Source organism: Muscardinus avellanarius (genome assembly GCF_963383645.1).
Source record: "Muscardinus avellanarius genome assembly, chromosome: 1".
NCBI lineage: Eukaryota > Metazoa > Chordata > Mammalia > Rodentia > Gliridae > Muscardinus > Muscardinus avellanarius.
Window position 1 is genome coordinate 121,983,608 of NC_137786.1, and position 27,228 is coordinate 122,010,835.

The following is a 27,228-nucleotide window of genomic DNA, read 5'->3' on the forward strand; positions in this document are numbered from 1 at the left end:
TGCTAACTCCAGGGGCACAGACAAGGAGACATCTTTGAAAAAAGCTGGCTTGGTTTCTTAGAGCCCAGCTTTTTTGAAATTACCATTCAGAAAGTGTTGAGACAATACGTTCTCCTTCACAGCTGGGACTTTGAGCTGGTCCTCTTTTTTTTTTTTTTTTTTAATTCAAATACAACTTTCCTAGTGCTGGCCCCCCGTGGTGCTAGGGGTGTTGGCCAGCCCCAAGCATAGCCACAGTAGACCGAATCTAAACAAGTTTCTGTTTTGGGTTTTGTTTTGTTTTGGATGGAATCTAGTTGCCTCCAGGAATTGTGCCTTACAGCATTTGGGGACCAGGGGGTGACTGCCCTCCCAGAAACATCCCTCCTCCCGTCTTTTCCCCAGTGCCATGCTCATACCCGCTGGGGGAGGGAGGGCCTTGCCCTTAGCCCCTGGTGTGTGCATCGAAGAGAAGTGAAGAGGGAGGGAGGGAAAAGGAAATGTAAGATAGCATATCAAGCTGTTCTGCTCGCAGCCTCTCACCCACCCCTGATCTGCCCCCCCAGCTGTTTGAAAGATAGCACAAGCCCCTTGTCCCTTGAGCTCCCCCTCCTCTAATTTATTCTTTAATATCCTTTGCCCTGGCCTCCCTGCCATGGGCCCCTTCTCAGAGCCTCCTAGACACAGGCCCTCTGGACCGAGTTTCTCAGGGACGCCCACACCGCCCCTCCGCTCCTCTGGTGTGGGCCTTTAGTCCCGCCCTTGGGGCTGGAGCCTGGGTGCCTGGGGACATCATGCCTCTATCGTGTGATTCTTCTCCGTGGGCTTGCCTCTGCCCTGTTAGATAAATGTGCTGCCTCAGAGCAGAGCATTCCACACTGAGGCAGGACACACTGGGCACTTTGCACACCCCACGGCTGGGCTTGCTCATGCCCCTTGGAGCTTGGCATGACCCAGTGCTCCTGGGTCGGGGCACCAGAGAAAGACACCCCAAGTCTACCTGGCCTGACACCCTTCTCTAGGGAAGACCTGTGAATCTGAGCCCAAGGGCTGGTGTACACTTGTTTACTGTGTAAGCAAGAGTGGAAGAATGTCTCATGTACAGTGGAGCCTTGTACAGAATAAATAATAGCTTTGAGAAAGTAGTGGTGAGTGACGGAATCTTGCTTTGGGAAGGGCCGGAGTGCGGGGAGGCTCTTGGCATATTACGGTCATGTATTTTATTGCTTTGACTAGTCTATAAACTCTAAGTTCTGAAGAAAATTACATACATCTTAGTTTGAACTTTTCAATTCTGCAAAAAAACTGAAGCAGGATACATTTTGGACACTGTTCATCATCTGAATTCACCAGTTGTCTTTTTTCCACATTTGTTTATGTATACTTTTTTTTTTTTTTTTTTTTTTTTGGCCAAAACAGCTCGGGGTGAGTTGTCTTGTCATACTTGGTTTTGTGTGGGGGAGGTACTGGGGATTAAACCCAGGCATTCTACCTCTGAGCTTCACCCCCATGTTTTTTATTTGGAAACAGGGTCTTGCCAGATTGCTGAGAGTCTCACTAAGTTGCTGAGGCTGTTTAAGAACCTGTGACCATCCTGTCTCAGCCTCCCAAGTACTGGTTATAATCGTGCGCCACCATGCCTAGATATCACACTTCTAAAGGCCTCCAAGAATAACATTTTCCTACAGGACACGTTCTTCACACATGGAAGATACATCTAATGCACATTTCCTTCAATGAAGTGCTAGTCTAGGTACTTTCCGTCCGTCTCGGTTCTTTACTGAAACACTGAGCATCTGTTCAGCTACCTAATTCAGGCCCTCCCAGCAGATGCGGATACCCTGCAGCCCATGCTCAGAGCAGAGTGCCTGCACCTGGATATAAATGACCAGGCACTGGTCTTCAATAAAAGGTCTCAGCTTCAGCTGGGCAAGGTGGCACACCTGTAATCCCAATAGTTGGGAGGCTAAGACAGGAGTATCACAGTTCAAGACCAGCCTCAGCAAGTAAGATTCTCTTCAACCTAACAAGACCCTGTTTTAGAATAAAATAGAGCTGGGGATGGACCTCAGAGACAGAATGCCCCTGGGTTCAATCCCCAGTACCACTAAAAAATAGGGCTGGGGGTATGGCTTAGAAGTAGAATGCCCCTGAGTTCAATCCCCAGTACCCTCAAAAAATATTTTAATAGTAATGAAAAGGGCTTGGATTGTAGCTTAGAGGTAGAATGTCCCTGGGTTCAATCCCCACTTTTTTTTTTTTTAAGAAACTATGCTCATAGCTAGTGGTAGGTAAGCCTCAAATAAATGTCAGCTGTGTTTCTTTTGACAAGCTTTTCATGGAGGTAGAAGCCAGGTTTTTCTTTCTTTTTTTTTTTTCTTTCTTTTTTTTAATCTTCCATCAGGGAACAGATGGTACTGAGGAGGTGGGGGCTCGCTCTGGCCCTCCGCCCTCACTCCCAGCACTCCAGCACTCAATCTACTGAGCTTTCTTATCCCCATGGCAACAGGCCCTGGTGTTACCCAGACCCCAAACACAAACAGGCCTGTCCCCATGTCTCTGTCATCAAGCTTTGCCATAGCAACGTGGGTCTCTACCCCCTCGCTGTTGGCATTCCTGCTGGCCTAGGGTGAGGGAAGGCCTTCCCCTGCTGCTGTGCTTGTGTGACATTCAACAAGAACCTCCCAATTGTGGGCCTTAGTCCCTCCTCTATGTGTAAAGGAGGGAATTTTTATTCTAAGATACTTCCTCCAAATTCATGTTCAAGCTGGGACGTACATACCCATTGTTCTCTGGTTCCAGTTTCTAGAATTCTGTGTGTGTGTGTGTGTGTGTGTGTGTGTGTGTGTGTGTGTGTGTTGCTGGGGATGAAATCCAGGCTACACTCTCATACCTATTTTATATTTTATTTGGAAACGGGGTCTCACTAAGTTGCTGAGAGCCTCAGTAGCTGAGCCTGGCTTCGAGCCTGGGTGTCCTCCTGTCTCAGCCTCCCAAGTACTGGAATTATAAGCATGTGCCACCATGCCCAGCACTAGAATTAAAGAATTAAATTCTTTTTTTTTTTTTGTAGGTCTAGGAATGGAACCCAGGGGCATTCGACTTCTGAGCTACACCCCCTGCCCTAATTTTTATTCTTTATTTGGAAACAGGGTCTCACTAAGTTGCAGAGGGCCTCACTAAGTAGCTGAGGCTGTCCGCGATCCGCGATCCTCTGGTCTCAGCCTCCCGAATGCTGGGATTACAAGCCCGGCTTAGAATTAAATTTTAATTGGCTAGTGCTTAGAAGAATTCATGTTTCTTTCTATGAAGATTTAGCTCTGGGACAAGGATCCCTCATCCATGCTTGCCTGTGTGTGTGTGTGTGTGTGTGTGTGTGTGTGTGTGTGTGTGTGTGATGGGGGATTGAACCCAGGGGAATTCTACCTCTGAGCTACACCCCCCAGTCCTATTTTATTTTATTTTTTTTTCTAGTACTGGGGATTGAACTCTGAGGCTTTCTGCCTCTGAGTTATACCCCCAGCCCTGTTTTATTTTTATTTGGAAACAAGGAAAAGCTTCCTGGTCTCCCAGGCTCCTCTTTGCCTGCCTTCTGCTGTCTTCCCCCAAAAAAAGGCTGTTCTAAGACCTAGTTCTGATTAAGTTATGCCCTACATAAACAGATTACAACCAAGGCTCCTTTGGCCTCAGTACTAAGCTTCAAACCCCTAGTGTGGTAGAAGAATAAGTCACTTAAATGAAAGGCCAAAACGTATCCCTCCCCTGGTACTTATAAAAGAATGTAACTACAGATAAGTGGCCTGCAGAGGGTCAGATATCCAGGCAACCACCCAGGTAAAGGTAATATCAGGCCTTGTAGAAGGTCACATAAGTCAGTAACCTGCTCAGCAATTTTCCTCTCTTGCCCTCCCTGTACCCAACTTCCTCTAGCGATCCTGCAATCACTATCATGTTTCAACTTCTGTGAGCCCACCTGCCTGCTTCTGCCATTTGTCACAGGTCTATAAAATGGAAGTTCACTTGCCAGGCGGGGTGGCGCATGCTTGTAATACCCGCGCTTGGGAAGCTGAGACAGGAGGATCGCACAGTTTCAAAGCCAGCCTCAGTTACTTAGTGAGGCTCTCAGCAACTAAGTGAGACCCTGTTTCCAAATAAAATATAAAAAAGGTCTGGGAGTATAGCCCGGAGGTAGAAAGCCTCTGGGTTCCACCCCCAGTACCACCAAAAAAAAAAAAAAAAAAGGAAGCTCACATGGAGCTCGGGTCCAGAGCCTTTCAGGAGCTAGCCTAACTTTGGCCACTGGTGTAACAACTTCCTCTTTTCAACCCTAATTGGAGTTGGGTCAATTATTCCAGAGAATTTCTGCAACATCTGGAGGCCCCAGTGAGATTTCCTTGCCAAGACCCCCATTGGTCAGAGGCTCTCACTCCCGGGCTTTGCAGCCCACCAGGAGTCCCTAGAACCAGGAAGTGTGCACCCACAACAGGATTCCGGGGTCCCCTTCCAGAAAGCCCAGGGGGACTGCGGCACCCGGGACCAGAAGCCTCTAGGTGGAAGAAGACAGGGTTAAGCAAACGCTCAGACAAGTTAAGGGCCCCCAGGATAATTAGGTAGTCAAAACCCAGTGCAGGGAGGCTGGCGCAGGACTAATCACCCTGCCAGAAATGCATCCAAGGCCTTAATGCGTATTCCGAGGTGGAATTATTCTCCTTCTGGAGCCTTGATGTGTATGCTAAAGCAACCTTGAGGCATATTCTAAGGTGATATTGGCTCCACTGGGAGAAGAGAGAATAAGAATTTAAAATGGGAATGCATAACTTGTGAATAAATGGTGTAAGAATGTGTGTGACTGGAATGGTCTCATGGCCTGGTGCCTATGGGATCTGATGGGTCCTGACCTGCACTTCCTCTGGAAGTTGTTTTACCTTAGTGGACACTCATCCCTCCCGAACAGAGGGGTGGCCAGGCACAGGGTTTATATGCATGACTCTATAGTGAGTCTTCAAACCCTACAGGCCAGCTAGGCAGGCATCTGCTTAAGGGAGAGACCTGTCTCTTCAACGCACACCCTATACACCACACAGGGGTAGGCACGTATAAACTTCCTATATATATATATAATTTTTTTTCTGCAGTACTGGGAATTGAACCCAGGGACATTCTACCTCTGAGCTACACCACCAGCCCAGTTTTTTATTCTTTATTTTGAAATAGGGTCTCGCTAAGTTGCAGAGGGCCTCACTAAAAGTAACTGAGACTGGCCACGAACCTGTGATCCTTCCGTCTCAGCCTCCCAAGTACTGGGATTACAAGTGTGCGCCACCATGCCCAGCTAATTTCCCATATTGTTAGGAAACACTCCCCACCTGTCCTCCAGGCCAGTTCAACACACTCCGATGTTGAATTCAATTCTCCAAGCCATGCTGGAAAACTTTAAGCTGGGCTTCTCTGGCAATTACAGAGTAAACCTAAAACCTTCTAAACTCAAGATTCTATGTGAGGGTGACTGGCCCTTGTTCCATGTCAACTGACCACCAGAAGAACTTGAGACTTGTCCCTTGTCCCTAGGGTCCAAGAAATTTGCATAGGAGCTCTAGGCCACTTCAAGCAGTTTCTGTACATCAACTCCCGGTATCTCCTGGCCCTAAATCCTCCCAGATGGCTTCATTACCACATACCAGACTCCTCTCTGCCTCGAGCGATCCTAGACACAAGGAGCACCAAACCTGAACACCCAAGTCACAGCCACTGCCCCTGCAGGCCCTACGGAAGGTGAGGTTACACCCTCTCCTTACCAACCGCAGTTACCAGGGACCAATGCCAACAGCCACATCAACAGCCACCGCTGCTGGCCGCTAACAAGAGCACTTCTGATCTCCACCCTGGATTGATCTCCTGAATTGGCAACACACCCCTCCTCACTCCAAAAAGCCACAATCATGATAAATTTGCTAACTTCCATCATGGAGATCCACAGACCAACCCACGACTGCCACCAGCTCCTAGCCACTCTCTGACTCTGAGTCCTCTAAGCAATGGCTGATCACCCCAGCCAGCTTGCTGAATCCTGAAGGATTTACAGAAACGCCATGCCTGACACTCGGACAGATTGGGACCTAAGTACAGATGATGGAACTCTAGCTATGAACCAAACAAGGAGAGCTATCCTTGAGGGAGCTAAAGCAGGGTCATGGAGCGTCACGAACTTGACGCAGGTAAGTGAGGTAGAGTGGGAGTTCCCTAGCCAATTTCATGAGACTCTGTGACACCTATCAGAAATACACCTCGTTCAACCCAGAGGCTCCCAAGATCAATGATAAACACCGTCTTAATTACCTAGTTGGCCTATGATGTGAGACTCAAGCTACAACATCTAGAAAGGTTTTCGGGGGAAAAAAGACATAAGTGAACTTATCAAGATCACTTCTAAGGTGGTTGAAAACTGAGAGGCCACTGCCAAAAAGAAAAAGAGACCAAGAGAAACGAGAAAAGACACAAATTTTTGCAGTCACCATGAAAAAGGCCATAGATCCACGTTAGCCCCAGACAAAAACCAAAGGAAGGGGTGATAGCTGGACAGGGACCAATGTGCCCATTGCAAGAAGAAATGCTAGCTGGGTATGGTGGCACAGGCTTGTAATCCCAGAACTTGGGAGGCTGAGACAGGAGGATCAAAGGTTTGAGGCCAGCCTCAGCAACTTAGTGAGGTCTACTGTAACTTAGCAAGACCCTATTTCAAAATACAGAATAAAAGCCGGGCTTTGGCGGCACATGCTTGCAATCCCAGCATTTGGGAGACTAAGACAAGAGGATCGCAGTTCGTGGACAGCCTCAGCTACATAGTGAGGCCCTTTGCAACTCAGTGAGACCCTGTTTCAAAATAAAGAATAAAATTAGGGCTGAGAGTGTAGCTTGGAGGTAGAATGCACCTGGGTTCCATTCCCAGTACCGCAAAAATAAAGAAAGAAAGAATAAAAAGTAGGGCTGGAGGTGTAGCTCAGAGGTAGAATGCCTCTGGGTTCCGAGGAGGAGGAGGAGGAGGAGGAGGAGAAGGAGGAGGAGGAGGAGGAGGAGGAGGAGGAGGAGGAGGAGGAGGAAGAGGAGGAGGAGGAGGAGGAGGAGGAGGAGGAGAAGGAGAGCCATTGGAATGAGTGCCTGGAATGAGGAAAAATAAGGAATGACAAAAAAAAGGTCCAAAGAAAAGATGTACATAAAGCTGCTGTAGTCATAGCCTCTAAACAAAAGGGAGGGCCCCAGGTGCAGATCTCTGACATTGAAATTCCTGACTGGGCTCCAAGTCTGACTGAAGGTGACTGGGGGCTCAGTGGCCATAAGCCCCCAAGAGCCCATGGTCAAAATTGGTCTCAGGGTCCAAACCATGGACTTCATTCTAGACACTGGGATGGCTATTTTTACTGTGACCATCTGAACAGGGAGACTCACAAAGGACTCAGTCACCATCATCAGAGCAACAGGGCTCACTAAGAAATATCGGTTTGGGGAGCCTCGAGATCGCACAGAACAGGGACACCAAGCCCATCACCGGTTCCTGTATGTGCCTGAAGCCCCAGGCCCTTACTGGGGAGAGACTTATCCAAACTAGGCACCACAGTGACCATGGACGTGGGCCACATTCCCAGCTCTGGCTCTCTGCCTGTGTTAAAATTAGACATCTACTTGGAAGAAGAATGGAGACTTCATCAAGAAAGGACACAGAAGGGACCAAAGACACCTCCACTGATATAAACTGGTACTTAAAATGATTTCCCCGAACTAGGTGTGGTGGCGTACACTTGTAATCCCAGCATTTGGGTTGCTGAAACAGGAGGATCACGGTTCGAGGGTAGCTTCAGCTAATACTTAGTAACTCAGTGAGACCCTGTTTCAAAATAAAGAATAAAGTATAGGGCTGGGAGTGCAACTCAGGGGTAGAATGTCCCTGGATTCCATTCTAGTACCACAAAAATAAATAAATAAACAAAAATGATTTCCCCAAGTCTGGGACATACAAGGGGAACTCAGCCTTGCAAGAGACCACCTACCAATAGTGGTGGCACTAAAACCAGGTGTCACCCCAGTGATGCAAAAATAGTATTTGATCTCCCTAGAAGCTTGTCTGGGGATAGTGCCCCATATCAAAAGGATTAAAGAGAGAGGAATGCTATGGGAAATCCAGTCCCCATGGATCACCCTTTGCTCCCAGTAAAGAAACCAGGGAGCCGGGCATGGTGGTGCACGCTTGTAATCCCAGTACTTGGGAGGCTGATCTCAGCTACTTAGTGAGACCCTCTGCAACTTAATGAGACCCTGTTTCAAAATAAAGAATAAAAAATAGGGCTGGGGGTATAGCTTGAAGGTAAAATGACTCTGGGCTCAAAAAAAGGAAAAGAAACCAGGGACTGGTGACTACTGGCTGATACAAGACCTCCACAGAATCAGCAATTGCACCAAGACTTTACACCCAATGGTCCCCAATACATATGCTCTACTGGGTCTAATACCTCCAACCGCTGCTGTTTTCACATGCCTAGACTTAAATGACTCTTTGTTCTGCCTAAGACTCGCAGAAATGAGCCAGCCTCTGTTTGCTTTCAAATGAGAGAACCCAAAGACTGACCCAAAGGGACAACTAACCTGGACGTGTCTTCCCCAAGGGTTCAAGAACTCTCCTACCATCTTCTGGCAAAAGACTTAAAGACTGCCAACCCACCGGGTGCACCATCTTGCACACATAGCTGACCTGTTGCTGGCCACTCCCACAAAGGAGATCTGTAAAGAGCTCACCGAAGAACTGCTGTGCTTCTTACAGAAAACAGGATACAGGGTCTCCAAGAAAAAGGTCCAGATCTACCGAGAAGAAAGTCACCTACTTGAGCCGGGTGTGGCAGCGCAAACCTGTAATCCCCGCGCTTGGGAGGCTGAGACAGGAGGATCGCGCAGGTTCGAAGCCAGCCTCAGCTACTTAGTGAGACCCTGTTTCCAAATAAAATATAAAATGGGTCTGGGAGTATAGCCCGGAGGTAGAAAGCCTCTGGGTTCCACCCCCAATACCACAAAAAAATAAAAATAAAAAATAAAAATATAATCTGGCCGGGCGTGGTGGCGCATGCTTGTAATCCCCGCGCTTGGGAGGCTGAGACAGGAGGATCGCGCAGGTTCGAAGCCAGCCTCAGCTCCTTAGTGAGGCTCTCAGCAACTTAGTGAGACCCTGTTTCCAAATAAAAGTATAAAATAGGTCTGAGAGGTAGAAAGCCCCTGGGTACCACCAAAAAAAAAGAAAAAAGAAAGTCATCTACTTGGGGTATCACCTCAGTAGAGGACAGAGAAGGTTGGGGGAGGAACGAAAGGCAAAGCAAATGATCACTCGATACCCTCACCCTAAACTAAAGAATTCCTGGGGCAGCCAGATTCTGCAGACTCTAGATCCCAGCCACATACCTTCCTGAAGAATAGTGAGAACCCTCCCATGCATGCAGATGGAAGAAATCTGTCATTGCTAAGTTACTCCACAGAGCCCCCTGCAGGCCGACCACGGATACCATGAAATGAGAAAACTTCCTCTAGCGATCCTGCAATCACTAACGGTCACGGTTTAACTTCTGTAAGCCCACCTGTCTGCTCCTGCCGTTTGTCACAAATCTATAAAATGGGAGCTTACATGGAGCTTAGAGCCAGAGTCTTTCAGGAGGTATCTTAACTTCAGCCTGCTAGTGTAATAAACTTCCACTTTTCCACCCTAATTGGCATTGGGTCGATTATTATTAGAATCCTTTATAACCTTCCATCTTTAGACTCAAAAGCCACCTTTTTGAGCCAGGCATGGTGGCGCACGCTTGTAATCCCCGCGCTCGGGAGGCTGAGACAGGAGGATCACACGGGTTCGAAGCCAGCCTCAGCTACTTAGTGAGGCTCTCAGCAACTTAGTGAGACCCTGTTTCCAAATAAAATATAAAAAAGGTCTGGGAGTATAGCCCGGAGGTAGAAAGCCTTACCCCCGGTACCACCAAAAAAAAAAAAAAAAAGCCACCTTTTCCAGGAAGTCCTCCTGCGTTTCCCATCAGAAGTGGCAATCACATCTTCTGCTTACACATCAATTGATCTGTGGACTTATGAGGCAGTAAACTGTCTTAGTGTCTGTCCACAAAACTGGCAGTTTTCTTTTTTATTTTTTTTTTATTTTTTTCTTTTCTTTCTTTCTTTTTTTTCTTTCTTTCTTTTTTTTTTTTTTTTTTTTTTTTTTTGGCCCTGGGGATTGAACTCAGGGCCATTCTACCTCCAAGCTACACCTCCAAGTCCTATTTTTTATTCTTTATTTTGAAACAGGGTCTCACTGAGTTGTGGAGGGCCACAATAAGTAATTGAGGCTGGCTGTGAACCTGCGATCCTCCTGTCTCAGCCTCCCAAAGTCTGGGATTACGAGTGTGTGTGCCCGCCCCACCACACCTGGCTTAAAACTGTCAGTTTTCAAAAGACACTTTCATGTACTTTAAAATCATCAAAGGGCTGGGAGTGGGAGTGGGGGACAGGGCAAGTAACTCAGTATTAGAGCATTTGTCTAGCATGCAGGAGGCCCTGAGTTCTATTCGCATCAACAACAAAAAAAAAATTATCAGCGTAGTGGTATACACCTATAGTCACAGTTGCTCAGAAATTTAAAGCAGAAGGATAAATTTGATGTATGATAAGAGAAATAAAATATTAGGTAAAAAGGAGACAAATTGAGAAGGAAAGGGAAAATATCGTTTTAAAATCTAGAAACTTCATAATCCTTACTTTCAGAGCCTGCTCTTCCTTAGACAAGAGTTCTTTATAGGTCACACTTTTAATCATAATAGCCCATCTGTCCTTTTTTTTTTTTTGCCACTTTTCCTCAACAAAACCTCTGTCTTTGTCTCTGACTGGTGCATGCCGAAACTCTTTTTGCCAAAGACCCCAAAGGTCCTGAGGTGAGTTCCCATCCCAAACCTGGGAACGCCTCAGGCCTTCCCAGGAAATTGCCGTGTTTTCCCCTAACAAATTAAGCCCAGGAGTTTGTAGTCAACCTGGGCAAGAATGTGAGATCCCACGTCCAAAAAATGATCCAGAACACCAAAGAACTTTTTTTGTGTGGGTCTGGGGACGGAACCCATGGTCACTCTACCGCTGAGCTACACCACCAGCCCTATTTTTTATTCTTTATTTTGAAACAGGGTCTCATTAAGTTGCAAAGGGCCTCACTAAGTAGCTGAGGCTGTCCTCGAACCACAATCCTCCAGTCTCAGCCTCCCAAGTACTGGAATTACCAGTGTGTGCCACCACACCTGGCTCTCAAAAAACTTTTATTAATGTGAGTTATGTCTATCACTATTTACTAAATTAGTTAAAACTGCATTAAATTTAGTGTTTTATTTTATTTATTTGTTTATTTACTTAGTGATTTTTGTGGTAATAGGGATTAAACCCAGAGGTATTCTACCTCTGATCTATACCCCCAGCCCTATTTTACTTTTTACTTATTTTTTTTATTTTTGTTACACTGGGGGTTGTTTAATTTGGTTTGATTTGGTTTGGCTTGGTACTGGGCGTTGAACCCAGAAGAATTCTACCTCTAAGCTATAACCCCAGCCCTGTTTTTTATTTTTTGAAACAGGGTCTCATTAAGTTGCATAGAGTCTCACTAAGTAGCTGAGGTTGGCCTTGAACCTGCAATCCTCCTGTCTCTCAAGTATTAGGATTACAAGCATGCACCATCACGCTGGCTATTTTTATTTATTCATTTTTTATTTTTATATTTATTTATTTATTTATTTTGGTGGTATTGGGGGTGGAACCTAGAGACTTTCTACCTCTAGGCTATACTCCCAGACCTATTTCATACTTTATTTGGAAACAGGGTCTCACTAAGTAGCTGAGGCTGGCTTCGAACCTCTGCAATCCTCCTGTCTCGGCCTCCCAAGCGCAGGAATTACAAGTGTGCGCCACCACGCCTGGCAATTTATTTATTTTGTAGTGTTAGGGTTTGAACTCAAGGCATTCTTACTCTGAGCTCTTTTCCTATATGAGACTTTCATGAGGAGTGGGCTAGAGGAGGCAGGTGAGGATGATCTGAGGATGATCTCAGTCCCTGGGGTAATATATGGTGTCTTGTCATGGGAAAACATGATGACTCTGGAGTTCTTGGCTTCCTTGGCAGAAAATTTCAGCATGTGCCAGTCAGAGAAAAGACAGAGGTTTTATTTAGGAAAGCGAGGAATTAGAGGAGAAAGGCAGACCATCTTGAGAGGGGAGGGCGTCAGAGAAAGAGAGTCTTTGCAGCTCTTCCTTTCTTCCCAATTCGTCTCCTTTGTACAGAATATTTTATCTCTTCTATCTGACTGGGGTCTTCATTATCTAATTGCCAGATAAGCTAGAGAGTGTCCGAAATTATAGGTTTCCCAAAATATTGTACCTGAGCTGGGCATGGTGGTGCATGCTTGTAACCCCAGTACTTGGGAGGCTGAGACAGGAGGATTGCAGGTTCGTGGCCAGCCTCAGCAGCTTAGTGAGGCTTTCTGCAAGTTAATGAGGTCCTGTTTCAAAATAAAAGAATAAAATAGGGTCGAGTGTGTAATTGGAAGGTATAATGCCCCTGGATTCCATTCCAGTACCATAAAAATAAGTAAATAAATAAAATAAGGCTAGGGCTGGGGTTGTAGATCAGAAATAGAATGCCCCAGGTACTATCCCCAGTAACTAACACACACACACACACACACACACACACGATAAAAAAGGGCAGCTGGAGAAGAATTTGTGGATGGGGAAATTTCTCCTGAGAACAAGGAATGCTACCTAGGACCACAGGATCTGTCTCCCTTGGTTCTTTTTTTCTTTCTTTCTTTCTTTTTTTTTTTTTTTTTTTGGTACTAGGGATTAAACCAAAGGGCATTCTACCTCTGAGCTACACCCTCACCCTATTTTATTTTTTTATTTTGAAACAGCCTTGCTAAGCTGCTGAGGGACTCACTAAATTGCTGAGACTGGTCTCGAACCTGCCACCCTCCAGTCTCAGCTTCCCAAGTGTGCCACCATGCCGGCTTTTTGCTTCTTCAACCCCCACTGATTTCCTCACCACTCCCTCTGGCTTGCTGTCCCCTCTGCCCTCCCAACAAGCCTCATCCCCTGAGTGCGGTGAAAGCTATACATCAAATGAAAGGTGTGCTTAGGTTATCCAATCCTCTGTCCAACTGTAGGGTCTGTATCTCCTCAGCTCTGGGACCCTGAGAATGTTTTCTAACCTCTCAGAGGCTTCGTGCCATTGTTTGTAAGACTGTTACTCTCCTTCAAGAGTTGTGAAAGGAGAAAAACTGCATGTCGGGCCTCTTGCCCAAGGCCTACAACACACATTCTACACAGTAACCATAAATATCAAGCTGTCTCCACTGGCTCAGCCTCAGACACAGCCTGGGCATGACTAACAGCACAGAGTAACTTCCTTTCCTTTCTCCCAGGAGGAGGGCGGGGCCAGGATGGACTTCCCTAGAGAGCTTCACTGTGGAGAAAGAGGCGTGAAGGGATCTCACTTTCAGTGTAGATGTCCAGCGGGCGACAGCAGACAGTGCCAACAGACTCCTCACCCAACCCTGTCCAAGGCCTCGGGCACCCGCCGCTCTCCTCAGGCCACCTGAGGCTCCCTGCCACCTGCCAGGCAGCCGCATGTTCTGCTCCTGCAGCGGCACCTCGGGTGCCCAGCTCCCTTGTTACATTCGCACAAAGCACCTGGCTCCCCCGCACTGGGCATCCACAGCCATGCCTGTGCCTTTAAGAACTGCCACCCTGTGCCAGGGTCCTGACCTCAGCTTCCTCAGCTGAGTTGGATTAAGGGACCATTTCATGCCTTTGCACATTCCTCTGGCTGCCACCCCTTCCCTATGTGGAGACAGAGCAGCCAGGAGCTCCAGCCAGTGGCCTCAGGCAGCCTGAAAGCCAGTCCAACCTGGCGGCCTTCTCTCTCAAAGGTTCAAGGCTGCCCCTTTGATAGGGTGCCTGTGGCCTGGGAGAGGGCCTGCAGGGGTGTCCGGCTGTCACAGAGACTCCAGCAAGCATGCACAGCCTTGGGCCATGAAGGGCTACTCAGAGGTCATCCCCTGCTCAGAGGCTATGGAGCCGAGCAAGGTAAGAGCTGCACGATGAGACCAAGACCTGTGTCCTCCATGGCCGCTCCTGCCCTCAGGCTCAGGTCTCTGCCTTTTAGACTGAGTTCTGCAACCCAGCTTTCGAGCCTGAAGCCGGGACGTTGTGCCCTCCACCGGCCTTCCGGCAGGATGCCAGCCACAGCAACCGAGCACCCTGGCACAGTAAGCATCTCAGGGGTGACCTGGGGCAACAGGGGCCCCCAGAACAGGATGAGGGATGCCCATGGGAAGGGCCTCTCAAAATCCCACCATGAGCCGGGCATGGTGGCACACATCCGTAATCCCAGTACTTGGGAGGCTGAGACAGGAGGATTGCAGGTTCTAGGCCAGTCTCAGCAGTTTAGGGAGACTCTATTTTAAAATAAGAAACTTTAAAAGGGCTGGGGCAGAATACCTCTGGGTTCAATCTCCAGAACCAAGAAAAACTTATGCTGCCTCCCCACAGGCCACCGGCATCCCCGGGGTCTGCGGCCAGACTGCCGATTCTCCTGGCTTTGCGCCCTCCTGCTCACCAGCCTGCTGATCCTACTGCTTGGAATGCTGGTGGCCATCATCCTGGCCCGTAAGTACCCAGGGGCCTGCTTGGGAAGAGGGCTGTAGACTGAGACTGTGTGGGCCTCTGTGCACTCCTCCAAGGATCCGGTACCTCTGAAGCCGCCCCTCCATCATCTCACCCGTAGAGTCACAGGCTGCACCCCCGTTGGGGGCCACCAAGAGCCCACTGCCTACCGGAGGCCACAAGACCGCCAGCACCACCCCTACAGCCACCACCACCACCACCACCACCACCTCCTCTCAGGCAACGCCAGGGCAGCAGGAGGCAGGTGTGAGCCCCACACACCAGGCCTGTGAGTAAGGGCAGCGGACGGGGAAGCCAGCTGCGCAGAGCCACCTTGGGGAGCAAAGGTTCTCTCCTTTGACCTCTGAACTCTAACCTCCATCCCTGCAGCATGTGGGGGTCTCCTTCCTGGCCCAAGGGGCTTCTTCAGCAGCCCCAACTACCCAGACCCTTACCCACCCAACGCACACTGCCTGTGGTATATCCAGGTGGCCACAGACCACGTGGTACAGCTCAAGATTGAAGCCCTCAGCATGGAGGGCGTGGCCTCCTGTCTTTTTGATCGCTTGGAGATCTCTCCAGACCCTGAAGGCCCCCTCCTCAGGTGGGTCCCTCTGCCCCAGGAGATCTGGCCCTCTCTGGGGGAGAACTAGGAAGCCAAAGCAGAATGGCTGGACCGGAAGGGAATTGGGAGACTTGATTTCTGGGCCTGTGCCATCTCCTTCCTCTCAGTAACCTCAGTCTCCTCATCTGGGGAATGGAGCTCCTCCTGAGCTATCCTGAGAATAAGTGCTCCTCCAGGATGCACGTGCAGGGTCGAGGAAGGTCAGCTGCCAGAAAATTAAAGGAGCCTTTATGACCACAGCAACCCAGGGCCAGGGATGAGGAAACAGGACCCCGGGCTCAGGCCAGTTCCCCTCAGCTGAACCTGAACCCGGCTTCTCTCAGGATATGTGGGAAGATGCCTCCTCCGACGCTCAACACCAATGCCAGCCGCCTCCGGGTGGCCTTCGTCTCTGACAGCAGTGTGGAAGGCTCAGGTTTCCAGGCCTGGTACCAGGCTGTGGCCCCAGGGCAAGGTGAGGGGCTCCCCCAAGCACCCCTTCCTAGTTCCCCAGCTATCCTGCCTGTTCTCGTCCCTCCCTTCCACTCTTGGGGAAAGGGGTGGAGCCTTCGGGGCTTCCCCACTCCCGATGCCTTCCCCAGGGAGCTGTGCCCAGGACGAGTTTCCCTGCGACCAGCGCGTGTGCCTGCTGCCTGAATCAGTGTGTGATGGTTTCGCCAACTGTGCTGACGGCAGCGACGAGGCCAACTGCACTGCCGAGCGCTCAGGTACGCTGGCCAGCACAGGGTGGGGTCTGTCCTCAGGCATCTGCTGCGGGTTCTGGCTGGGCTCCCCAGCTCCGACCCAGAACTCGGTCGCCCATAGGCACATCCTGCACTCTTGCTGGATAGTCTCTGCTTTCCTGCTGGGTGAAAGCACAGGTCCCAGCAACTCATGAGCTTTCTGCCTCTCTGCAGGGTGTGGGGGGAATCTGACCGAGCTCCAGGGCACCTTCTCTCCTCCCAGCTACCTACAGCAGGACCCTCACCAGAGGGTAAGTGCAGTGTCTGTGGGAGGTGTGGCATACATGGAGACCCAGAGCACCCTGCTCGGCGTGCCTGGACGCAGCATGGTAGACACTGCCTTTTCCTGAGGAAGCTCAGAGATCCCTGGACTGAGGAAGGGGACATTGCTAAGTACCTACTGTGTACTCAGATATTCCCATGCTAGACACTCATCCATCGCTGACACTAGACAAGGGGGATTGAACCCAGGGTTGCTCTACCTCTGAGCTACATCTCCAGACCTTTTTATTTGTCATTTTGAAACAGAATATTACAAAGTTGCCCAAGCTAGCCTCAAATTTGTGATCCTCCTGTCTCAGCCTCCCAAATACTGGGATCACAGGCCTGAACCCCTACACCCAGTTTTCTTCCATCTTAAGAGCCTCCAATGAGCCAGGCATGGTGGTGCACACTTGTAATCCCAGTACTTGGGAGGCTGAGACAGGAAGATTGTTGCTTCTCAGACAGCCTCAACAACTAGTAAGGCCCTCTGCAACTTAGTGAGACTGTTTCAAAATAAAGAATAAAATAGGGCTGGAGGTATATCTCAGAGATAGAATGCCCCTGAGTTCAATTTCCAGTAATGCAAAAAAAAGAGCTACCAATGAGCCAGCTACCAATGGTGGCATGCACCTGTAATCCCAGTATTTGGGAGATTGAGAAGGGAGGATCAAGGTTCAAGGCCGGCCTCCTCAACTTAGCAACACACTGTTATCAAAATAAAAAATAAAAGCCGGGTGTGGTGGCAGATACTTGTAATCCTAGTACTTGGGAGGCTGAGACTGGAGATCACAGGTTCAAGGACAACCTAGGCAACTTAGGCTCTCAGCAACCTAATGAGACCCCAAAATAAGAAATAAAAAATCGGTCTGGGGTATAGCTTGAAGGAAATAAAAATTGGTCTGGGGGGTGTAGCTTGGAGGTAGAATGCCTCTGGATTCAATTCTCAGTACCAAAATAATAATAATAATAATAATAATAATAATAATAAATAGATAGATAATAAACATCTGGGCATGGTGGCGCACACCTGTAATCTTAGTATGTAGAGGCTGAGACAGGAGGATCACAGGTTCATAACCAGCCTCAGCAAGTAGTGAGACTCTCACCAACTTATCAAGACTATTTCAAAATAAAAATAAAATAGGGCTGGGGGTGTATCTCAGAGGTAGAATGTCCGTTGGTTCAATCCCAATACAAAAGAGAGACAAACATACTACGGACAGATGCTGGGGGGGGGGCAATGAGCACCCACTTTCTGTCTGGCCTGTGCTGGGTGGAGAAGCCCCTTCTGGAGCTCAGCCTGGACATCCAGAGCGGGACAAGTGGAAGTCTCGCGAATTCTCCTACCTCTGCCTCCCACAGCTCTGCACCTGGAACATCTCTGTGCCTGCTGGACATGGCATAGAATTGCAGTTCCAAAACTTCAGCCTGGAAGCACAAGGCAACTGCAAGTTGGACTATGTGGAGGTGTACGAGAGCAGCAGATCAGGGGCCCTCAGCCTCCTGGGCAGGTACAGGAGCCGGGAGGAGCCTCAGTGACAGGTCCTCCATCACCCCACACGCCAGGCTGACACACTGCCACCCCAGCTTCATCCTCTTCACTGTCACCCCAAGTGGTTTGGGCCCACAAATGCCTCATCCACAGGAAACCCGTGTGCAAACCCTCCCTGCCCCATTCTTTCCGCCCTACAGGGCTGTTCCCACACCCCCAGAAACCCTCCTGATTTTTCTCATCTGGAAGTGGCTCAAATTTGAGTTCTTTGAGCACTTTGATACTTTGTCTACCAAATATGTGTGTCTTCCTCAGCAGACCCTAAGCTCTGTGAGTCCTCGTGTCTCCCATCACCCCCAGGATGGCCCAGAGCTCCGCTCAGAGCCTACCCAGGGGTCCCGTGCCAGGACAACTCTCTGTTTGGGCAGGTTCTGTGGATCAGAGCCACCCCCCAAACTGTTCTCCTCGCACCACGAAATGACCGTGCTCTTTAGGACAGATCGTGGCGGCGGCGGCGGGGGTTTCTCAGCCACCTACCAAGCCTTCAATGCCACAGAGAGTAGGTGCCCTGGGTGAGCAGGTGTGGTTGGCTGCAGCACTTCCATGGGACAGAGAAGGGCTTCAGACCTGGCAGGACACTTGGAGGGTATTGGCCAGGGTACTGCCACACCCCCTGTGCCTACAGATCCCTGTGGGCCCAGGGAGTTCTTCTGCCAGGACGGAGGATGTAGGGACCTGCGGTGGATGTGTGACTTGTGGAGAGACTGCGCCGATGGCAGCGATGGCAAAAATTGCAGCAGCCCCTTGTTCCCACCCCCAGGTGAGGAGCCCCCCCCCCCCAGGCAAAGCCTGCAGGCCCAAGCACCTTGCCTTGGGAAGGGCTCACTCTCCTGACCCTGCAGCCACTTCACAGAGTCCTGAGAGGTCTTTCCATGGTTGAGGGCAGTGGCACTTAGTGTCATACCAAAGGGACACAGGAACCTGGGACTCGATGGCTGGGTCTTCCAGAATCAGTCACCTTGTCCACAGAGTCCCTCTCCACAGGCCACCCCAAAGATGGAGCAGGGAACTTTCTTCCAGATGCCCTGCAAGTGGTCCCTGCAAATATGGGCACTCCATGTTCTCTGAGAACAAAAGTGCATGAAGCCCAAAGTTGGCAAAGGGTGCTCGGAGCACCTCTCCTTGGAATCTCCCAAGTGCCCCCTTCTGATTCACATAGAAACAAAGACCCAAGCGGGGAGGGGAGCGCTGGTGCACACATGCAAAGCAAGACCCTATTTCTTTTCTTTCTTTCTTTCTTTCTTTCTTTCTTTCTTTCTTTCTTTCTTTCTTTGTGAGTGTGTGTGTGTGTGTGTGTGTGTGTGTGTGTGTGTGTGTGTGGTATTGGGGATTGAATCCAGAGGCATTCAACCTCCGAGCCACACCCCCAGACCTATTTTATTTTATTTTAAAATTTATTTATTTTTGCAGAACTGGACATTGAACCTGGGGCACTCTACCTCTGAGCTATACCTCCAGCCCTATTTTTAATTTATTATTTTGAAACAGGTATTATTTACATTTTGAAAATCACTGAGTTGCAGAGGGCCTCACTAAATAGCTAAGACTGTAATCCTCCTGACTCAGCCCCCCCCCCCAAGTACTGGGATTACAAGCATGCGCCACCACACCCAGTTTATTTATTTATTTTTAAACAGAGTCTTAGTAGGTTGATGAGAGTCTCACTACTTGCTGAGGCTGATCTTGAACCTGCAATCCTCCTATCTCAGCCTCCCAAATACTAGGATTACAAGTGTGCACCACCATGCCCAGCTACAAGACCTTGTTTCAAAATTAAAAAAATAAAAGTATGGCATGGTGGCATATGCTTGTAATACCAGTACTTGGGAGGCTGAGATGGAAGGATCACAGGCTTGTGGCCAGCCTCAGCTACTTAGTGAGCTATCTGCAACTTAGTGAGACCCTGTTTGCAAATAAGGAATAAAAAATAGGGCTGGGGGTGTAGCTCAGAGATAGACTGCTCCTGGGTTCCATCCCCAGTGCCACAAAAAAAAAAAAAAAAAAAAAAGGAGGGGAAACTGGGGAATGACCCCAGGACTGCGAAATATATTTTTTCCCAAAAGTAGAATACCCCTAGATTCTGAATTCAATCCTCAGTACCAAAAAAAAAAAGGAAAAAAACATCCGGGCATGGTGGCGTACAGTTGTAATCCCAGCATCCCAGCATTTGGATTTGGGAGGCTGAGACAGGAGGTTCACAGCCAGCCTCATCTACTTAGTGAGACCCTTTGCAACTCAGTGAGACCCTGTTTCCAAATAAAGAATAAAAAACAGTGCTGGGGGTGTCACTTGGAGGTAAAATGCCTCTGGGTTCAATCCCTAGTACCGCAAAAACAAACAAACAAACAAAACAAAACAAAACCAGGAAGCAAGGACCCAGAGCTATAGAGTCACTTGTCCTCACTGTGCCCCTCCCCTCCCACCCCTGCAGACCTGGCCTGTGAACCTGTCCAGGTGGAGATGTGTATTGGACTCAGCTACAACACCACCGCCTTTCCTAACATCTGGGTGGGCATGGCCACCCAGGAGGAGGTGGTAGATGTCCTCAAAGGTTACAAGGTATTCTGAGCAGAGAGGAGGGAGGCCACCAAAAGGGGAGGAGTCTGGGGAACTGGCACTTGAGGGCTATCTCTTCCTCTTGCAGAGCTTGACAAGCCTTCCCTGCTACCAGAACTTTCGGAGGCTCCTCTGCGGGCTGCTGGTGCCCCGTTGCACCCTACTAGGCAGTGTCCTTCCCCCTTGCCGCTCCGTCTGCCAGGAGGCCGAGCACCAGTGCCAGTCTGGCCTGGCACTACTGGGCACCCCTTGGCCCTTCAACTGTAACAGGCTGCCCGAGGCAGCTGGCCTGGATGTGTGTGCCCAGCCCTGACCCTGGAGCCAACAGCTGCCCTCTGCTTGCCCATCCTATATAGGCAGGCAGGGAGCAAAGGAAGGGGACCTTTGATGGAACTCTGCCCATCCCCTCTGGGGCCTCCCGGGAAGAAGACGATGACTCCTTAATCCCAGGCCAAGGGGACCCTTCCACTTCTCTCTTTTCCTGACCCTCACTTCCCAGCCACAGGCAGCTGACCCGGCTCCACGCTGTGCGGTTGGACAATCCAGAAGGCTTCCTGTCCAGGTCTCCCAACCAGATTTCCTTTCTTGTGCCTTTCCAAGTTCTCCGTCACCTGCCCTTTGGCTTTTTCATGTAGTCAACAAAAACCAGGAGTCTTTGCTGATGTAGCAGCCCTGTGCTGAGCCTGGGATCCTGCTGGCCTTGTCTCTGGAGCTCTCCTTTCTCCCTCTTTGCTGGTGCAGATCTCCTGGGTCTAGAGTGGTCCTTAGGGTGTCACTGCACCTTCTTTCCCTCCCACTCCTGGGAACAGGAGGAGCCCCAAGCGACTGTCCCTCCCCGCCCGCTTCTCTGCGCCCGCCCGACTCAAGTTCTCTCCCCCTCCTTTCCCACCCCACACTTTGGCCGGCCGCCGGGCGACACCACGAGTTATTTCCCTGCTATTTCCCAGCCCGGAGCTCTTGGCCCCTGAACAACTGGTTTCCTCTTGGAGTCTGGGAGGAGCAGAGTGGAAGAGAACCAGGACCAGGGGCCGTCGAGGGCTAAGGAGAAGTGCAGGAGGGTCCTGAGTAGCCACCGCCCCAAAAGAGGCTATACGGAAGGCGGGCCACGCGAGAAAGAGCCCGGGAGGGAGTGAGTTCAGTGGGGCGGGCGTGGGAGGGGGAGGCCGCTGAGGAAGCCTGGAGGCCCGCTGGGGTGGGTGGGGAGGGCGGAGGGCCTGCCTCTCCTGTGGCCCTCTTCACACAGGCGCAGCCGTGGGGTGGGGACCGGTTGGGCCGCGCAGGGGAGGGGGCCGCGGGCCCCGGGATTCTGGGTCCCGACCCCAGCCCTGCCCAGCCCACAGACTGCGAGAGGACCCCGGCGTTCGCTGGCGCTGGCACCATGCGGCCGCTCCTCGCCGTGCTGCTCCTGAGCCTGGCGTCCGCCTCGCCCCCGCTGGACGATAACAAGATCCCCAGCCTGTGCCCGGGGCACCCAGGCCTCCCGGGCACGCCGGGCCACCACGGCAGCCAGGGTCTGCCCGGCCGCGACGGCCGCGACGGCCGCGACGGCGCGCCCGGGACCCCGGGCGAGAAAGGCGAGGGCGGGAGGCCGGGTAAGGAAGCGCCTGGGGCGCCGCCCGCGGGGCTGGGGCGACCGGCAGGGGGCGCCGCCCGCCCTCGGTGCGGGGTGCGGGGTGCGGCTCGCGCCGCGGGGGGCTCCGGGCCCCGACGCCCCGCGCCTGCACCCGCGGCGGGCGGGCGCTCAGCCTCCGCCCTCTCTCCGCAGGGCTGCCGGGGCCGCGCGGGGAGCCCGGGCCGCGGGGCGCCGCGGGGCCGGCGGGGGCGGCGGGGCCGGCGGGGGAGTGCGCCGTGCCCCCGCGCTCCGCCTTCAGCGCCAAGCGCTCCGAGAGCCGGGCGCCGCCGCCGGCCGACGCGCCCCTTCCCTTCGACCGCGTGCTGCTCAACGAGCAAGGCCACTACGACGCCGCCACCGGCAAGTTCACCTGCCAGGTGCCCGGGGTCTACTACTTCGCGGTCCACGCCACGGTCTACCGGGCCAGCCTGCAGTTTGATCTGGTCAAGAATGGCGAGTCCATCGCCTCTTTCTTCCAGTTTTTCGGGGGCTGGCCCAAGCCGGCCTCGCTCTCCGGGGGCGCCATGGTGAGGCTGGAGCCCGAGGACCAGGTGTGGGTGCAGGTGGGCGTGGGGGACTACATCGGCATCTACTCCAGCGTCAAGACGGACAGCACCTTCTCTGGATTCCTCGTCTATTCCGACTGGCACGGTTCTCCAGTCTTTGCTTAGCGCCCACAGGGAAGTGAGCTCCGCTGCCTCGCTCCGGCCACAGGTCCGGGAGGGCTGGCCCCCCCGGAATATTGTGAACGGCCATGGAGCTGGTGGGGTCCTCTCCTGCTGCCAGCGAGGATGGAGAAGACAGGCGGGCCAGGTCTGGGCAGGCAGCACCAGCTGTGGCCGAATTTCTGCCCAGCACTAATGGAATGTGCTCTGCTGGCACGTGTGGGTCCCCAGGGTTCTGCAGCCCAGTGCCAAAGTGGGTGCTCTCTTGCTGGTCCTCCACTTCTCTGGGTCCTCCCCCATTCCCTCCTGCTCCTGGGGCCAGCCCTTTTCTCAGCAATCACTCAATAAATCTAAAACACCCTCCTACTGGCTTCAGACTTTTTCTTTTTTGGTACTGGGGCATCCTATCTCTGAGCTACACCCCTAGCCCCTTTTATTTTTTAAACAGGATCTTTCCAAATTGCTAAGGGTCTAAGTTGCCAAAGCTGGCCTCATATGTGCCATCCTCTTGTGTGAGCCTCCCAAGAACTGGATTGGGATTATGGGCATGCACCACCACATCAAGTTCCTGCCTTTCCTCAGTGGGGGGAATACTGTTTCTAAGGGTCTTAGGTGGGGCAGTACACCACAGGCTCCTGGGGGTTTTTAGATGGGATGGAGCCAGAAGCAGGAAGTACAGGAAGCAGGCCCAGGGGAATGAGAGGTTGCTCTACAGAGCTGTCGCCTGGGTGCATGTGTTAAGAAAAGGAATGTCTGGCTGGCTGGGGCTTGGGGAGTGCCCTGCTAGCGTGGGGCCCTGGCCACCCAGGGAAAGGGGTACCTTTTCTAGGTCAAAGATACCAAATCACACGGTAGCTGCTTTCTCCACACATACCCCTTCCCTGACCCAACAAACAAGAGCCTGGGGTTTTCATTCATAGCTACTCTGGCTGCTTGCCTGGTCCCTAGATGACTGAAAAGCTATTGCTGTCACCAGGCTGGGTGAGCGCAGGTCTCTGGTGTCTTAAGCAGTTTCTGAGATGACCACAAGGGGTCACCCCAGCACACATAGCTATGATTGGTATCTGCGGTTCAGGATTTCTGGGGTGGTCAGGGAGAGGGCGGGTATACCGTCTGCCAAAGGAATTCCAGATGACGGAGAAAGAAAAAGGGGCCCTTTACTTACAGCTCAGGAAGTTTATCTCCACTCATTAAGATGTTTATCCCCACATTAAACAGAGACAGGAAGGAGCCAAAACTCCCCTTACTCAGCTCCTTCTCCGGGGCTGGAGAAAGAGAAGAGCTCAGCCCTGCCTCAGGCCTCCCAGCTCTGAGACAGAGGTAGGGAACTCTCCCTCCCCAGGCTGGCACAGCCTGGGTGGGCTGAGCCACTAGGTCTGAGGCCCACCACAGGCCCCATCGAGTTCCCTCCTCTGACTCTGAGAGCCCAGCCCAGGCGCACCCCACACCAACAAACCAGAGCCAGCCAGTCTAGTCAGCTGAGTCTCAACCCAGGAGAGTGGACGGGACTGGCCACAGTTTCTTTCTCCTCCCTTTCCAGAAGACAGCCCAGGCATTGTGCTTGTAGACATAACATCCAATTATGGGGCAGGGGGTGCCCCTCCTCTCTTGCAGGTCATGTGAAGATAGATATGATCAGTGGGGCCCAGATCCCAGTGGAGATAGAGGCAAGCTCAGGACTCCTGGGTTCCAGCTCCCTGCTCTCGTGAGGAGGGCCTGTGGCCATTCTCCAGCACATCACAGCCTCGGGCTCTGTGTCAAGAGACTGACTGGGACAAGCACCAGCTCCTCCAGTCAACAGGCCGAGTCCCCTTCTGGGAAGGGTGGCACCAGAGGGAAAGCTAGCCCAAAGGGCAAGAAGTTCACATTCAGCTCTGCCAGGACTTCCCTCTTGACAAAAAGGCTTTTCCAGAGCCATGTGTGTCAGAGGAAAGATCAAAGGGCGTGTGAGCCAGCGCCATCGGGCCCAGCACGGATGCTTCCCTTGGCACAGCAGTCCCACCCTACTTCCTCTCTTCCCCAGGTCCCTGGAGACCACGCTCCTGACTCCAGCGGAACTGGAGGATCTGCTGCAGCCTCTGTCACCTTGACTGACTGCTCACCCTTGCAGGAACGCACACGGAAGCTGTGAGCTGTCAACAGAACTTTATTCATTGGAAACTGGGCAGTGTGGCCCCTCTGGGAGGGAGCTGCATGCCCCTAGGCCCTGGTCCCTCCTGTGTTTGGACCCTCTTGAAGTGTGCACAGTCTGCCCTCCCTAATGCCAGGGAGAGGCAAACAAGAGGAATGCCGTTTATCTCTAGCATGGGAGTGAGAGGGAAGCAGAAATCTAGTCATCTCTCAGGCTCCCAATGAGGCTGGGGTGTCCGAGGGTATATGATATGGTCCCGAAGCCAGGTGTAGATGGACACCCGCTTGATCCAGCTTTTGGATCACATTGAGAAGGAGCCTCATAAGATCATGACAGGTAGATGTGGCTCTAAGGGCACCTGAGATTCCACTCCAAAACCTACCCAGGGACAGGGGCTCTGGCTGAACACAAAGATTAAGATCATTCCAAGGCCCCTGAGCTGCCAAAATACTCAAATGACACTGATGTGTTGTGGTTGCAGAAGCTGGGGGAAAGTGGGAAGAAGGCAGGGAAAGGACCTACAAGTCCCCAAGAGGAAAACCAGAAGCAAAGATTGTGACCCCAGGGGCTGCCATCTGGGTGGGCCCTGGGAAGGCTGAAGCAGAACCCACAGCACACAGTCTCAGGGCCCTTGCATAGTGACATACTCACCACCCTCGGCATCAGAGACCCACCAGCTACAGAGAGGCTGTTACCCTGCCCCACCCCGGTCAGAGTCTTCCAGAGTATCCCATCTCCATGTCCTGGCTGTATGGCTTGAGGCCTGACAGGACAGCCATGGGGGCGGAGGGAATTCAGGCCAGGACCCAGGGGTGAGAGCAGGGTGCCTGCGTGGAGCACAGAGGGTAGGCGGCAGGGAGGGAGTCTTCAGAGGTAGACGTTGAGGGTCTGCAGGATGCTCCGGCGGCAGAGCGGGCAGTTGCGGTGGTAGGCAGGGTGGCGCATCAGGATCTCAGTGCAGGCCTGGCACAGGCACAGGTGCCGGCAGGGCAGGAGCAGCACGGTCTTGCTCTGGTCCTGGCAGATGACACACTTCTTTCGCTCCTCTTGCTCCTTCAGCAACTTCCATGGGTCTTGTCCAACTGCAGGCTCCTCCTCATTCAGCCTTTCTCGGCCCCATGCAGGTGCCCCTCTGCTGGTCCTGACCTCCTCCTCTGCTGCCTCTGATCTGGGCCCTGCTTCAGGTGGAGTGTCCTGTCCCTGGGTCCTGGCTGAGAATACCCTCCCAGGGCCACCCTGGGGGGCCCCGGGGGCCCCTGCCCGGTTGGGCCAGCTTGCTAGCTGCAGGCTGCGGCTCCAGACTCGGCGCCAGGCCTCCAAGCCCAGTGCTAGGTGAGACAGCCGTGCAACATCTTCTCGGAGCCGGTGGTAGGATGGCCGGGCATGAAGCTGACCAAATGCTCGGGTAGCCAGTCTCAGGATGAGGTCCGGGTGCAATACAGTCACGATGACTGCCAGCACACAAGCCAACAACACCAGGCCAGTGAGATTCACCAGCACAAAGCTGGCCAGGAAGCGGGTGGCTGAGGCCAGCAGCTCCAGTGCTAGTTGGCAGGGGGTCCAGAGGAGGATGGCCATGGCCACAGCACTGCTGGAAATATGGGCTAGGAAGGCAGCCATCACATCTGTCATCCTCCACAGAGGGCCCGTCACCGCGTCCCACAGGGCCAGCACCAGAGAGAAGAGGTTCTGAGTGCCAATGAGGCAGATGTTGACCAGGCTGTTGATCACATAGGCCACCAGGCTCATGGCAATGGCACAGATGTCACAGGCCTGGTGCAGCAAAGCATGGCCACTGGAGACCACATTGAGGATGCCCCGGTGCAGTATTTCCCGGCTCCGTAGCGCCCCATGAGAGGCCAGATGCCCAAGGAGCTTGAGGCTCTCAAGGCCGGAGCAGCAGCTACACAGCAGAGTACACAAGGCCTGGAAGCCCCCAAAGGCAAAGCGAACCAAGGCTTCGACCAAGGCCATCAACGAAAGCAGGACACCACGGCCCAAGTGCAAAAGACTAGTCAGTACCGTGTGCGGCAGGTTGTAGACGAAGGCCAGGAGCCAGGCCAAGGAAGCCAGGAGGGAGGATACCAGCAGGAAGTTGAGGTCCAACACCAAGGTCAGCACATCCAGCACCAGGCCCACCCCATTCACTACCATGTACACAGCCTCCATGATAGGTCTATGGAGTTTAGTCCAAAAGAGGGCTGGTTTCTCAGCGGCGGACGTCGTCAAGGTTGTCAATATTTGGGAAAGTCAGGGATTAATCTGGAAAGGAAGGGCACAGTCTCCAACCCGGGGGATCTAAGATCTCGGGGAAGTGGGATAGAGGTAAGTGGAGTATTAGTAGAGGTAAAGGGGCCCGGGGGCCGCTCCAAGAGTCCCGGTTTTGAAGGCGGGCTGGTTGGAAGGAAAG

At 52.0% G+C, this 27,228-nt stretch overlaps 3 protein-coding genes across 3 annotated transcripts; 2 read left to right on the forward strand and 1 right to left on the reverse strand.

The window, feature by feature from the left end:
- Nucleotides 1–14,058: 14,058 nt before the first annotated feature.
- Nucleotides 14,059–20,723, forward strand: MFRP (membrane frizzled-related protein; the record flags this gene model as incomplete). Its single annotated transcript, XM_080699949.1, has 13 exons — nucleotides 14,059–14,112; nucleotides 14,192–14,294; nucleotides 14,578–14,694; nucleotides 14,813–14,980; nucleotides 15,082–15,295; nucleotides 15,640–15,770; nucleotides 15,898–16,023; nucleotides 16,213–16,289; nucleotides 17,665–17,813; nucleotides 18,223–18,353; nucleotides 18,480–18,614; nucleotides 20,286–20,413; nucleotides 20,499–20,723. 13 exons carry the CDS (start codon nucleotides 14,059–14,061, stop codon nucleotides 20,721–20,723), a joined length of 1,758 nt encoding a protein of 585 aa, XP_080556075.1.
- A 941-nt stretch (nucleotides 20,724–21,664) lies between these two features.
- C1QTNF5 (C1q and TNF related 5) lies at nucleotides 21,665–22,693 on the forward strand (the record flags this gene model as incomplete). The annotated part of the gene is made up of 2 exons (XM_080699974.1): nucleotides 21,665–22,002; nucleotides 22,176–22,693. Exons 1-2 carry the CDS (start codon nucleotides 21,789–21,791, stop codon nucleotides 22,691–22,693), a joined length of 732 nt encoding a protein of 243 aa, XP_080556100.1. The 5' UTR covers nucleotides 21,665–21,788.
- A 2,992-nt stretch (nucleotides 22,694–25,685) lies between these two features.
- RNF26 (ring finger protein 26) lies at nucleotides 25,686–26,987 on the reverse strand (the record flags this gene model as incomplete). The annotated part of the gene is made up of 1 exon (XM_080699961.1): nucleotides 25,686–26,987. One exon carries the CDS (start codon nucleotides 26,985–26,987, stop codon nucleotides 25,686–25,688), a length of 1,302 nt encoding a protein of 433 aa, XP_080556087.1.
- Between the last annotated feature and the right edge of the window lie 241 nt (nucleotides 26,988–27,228).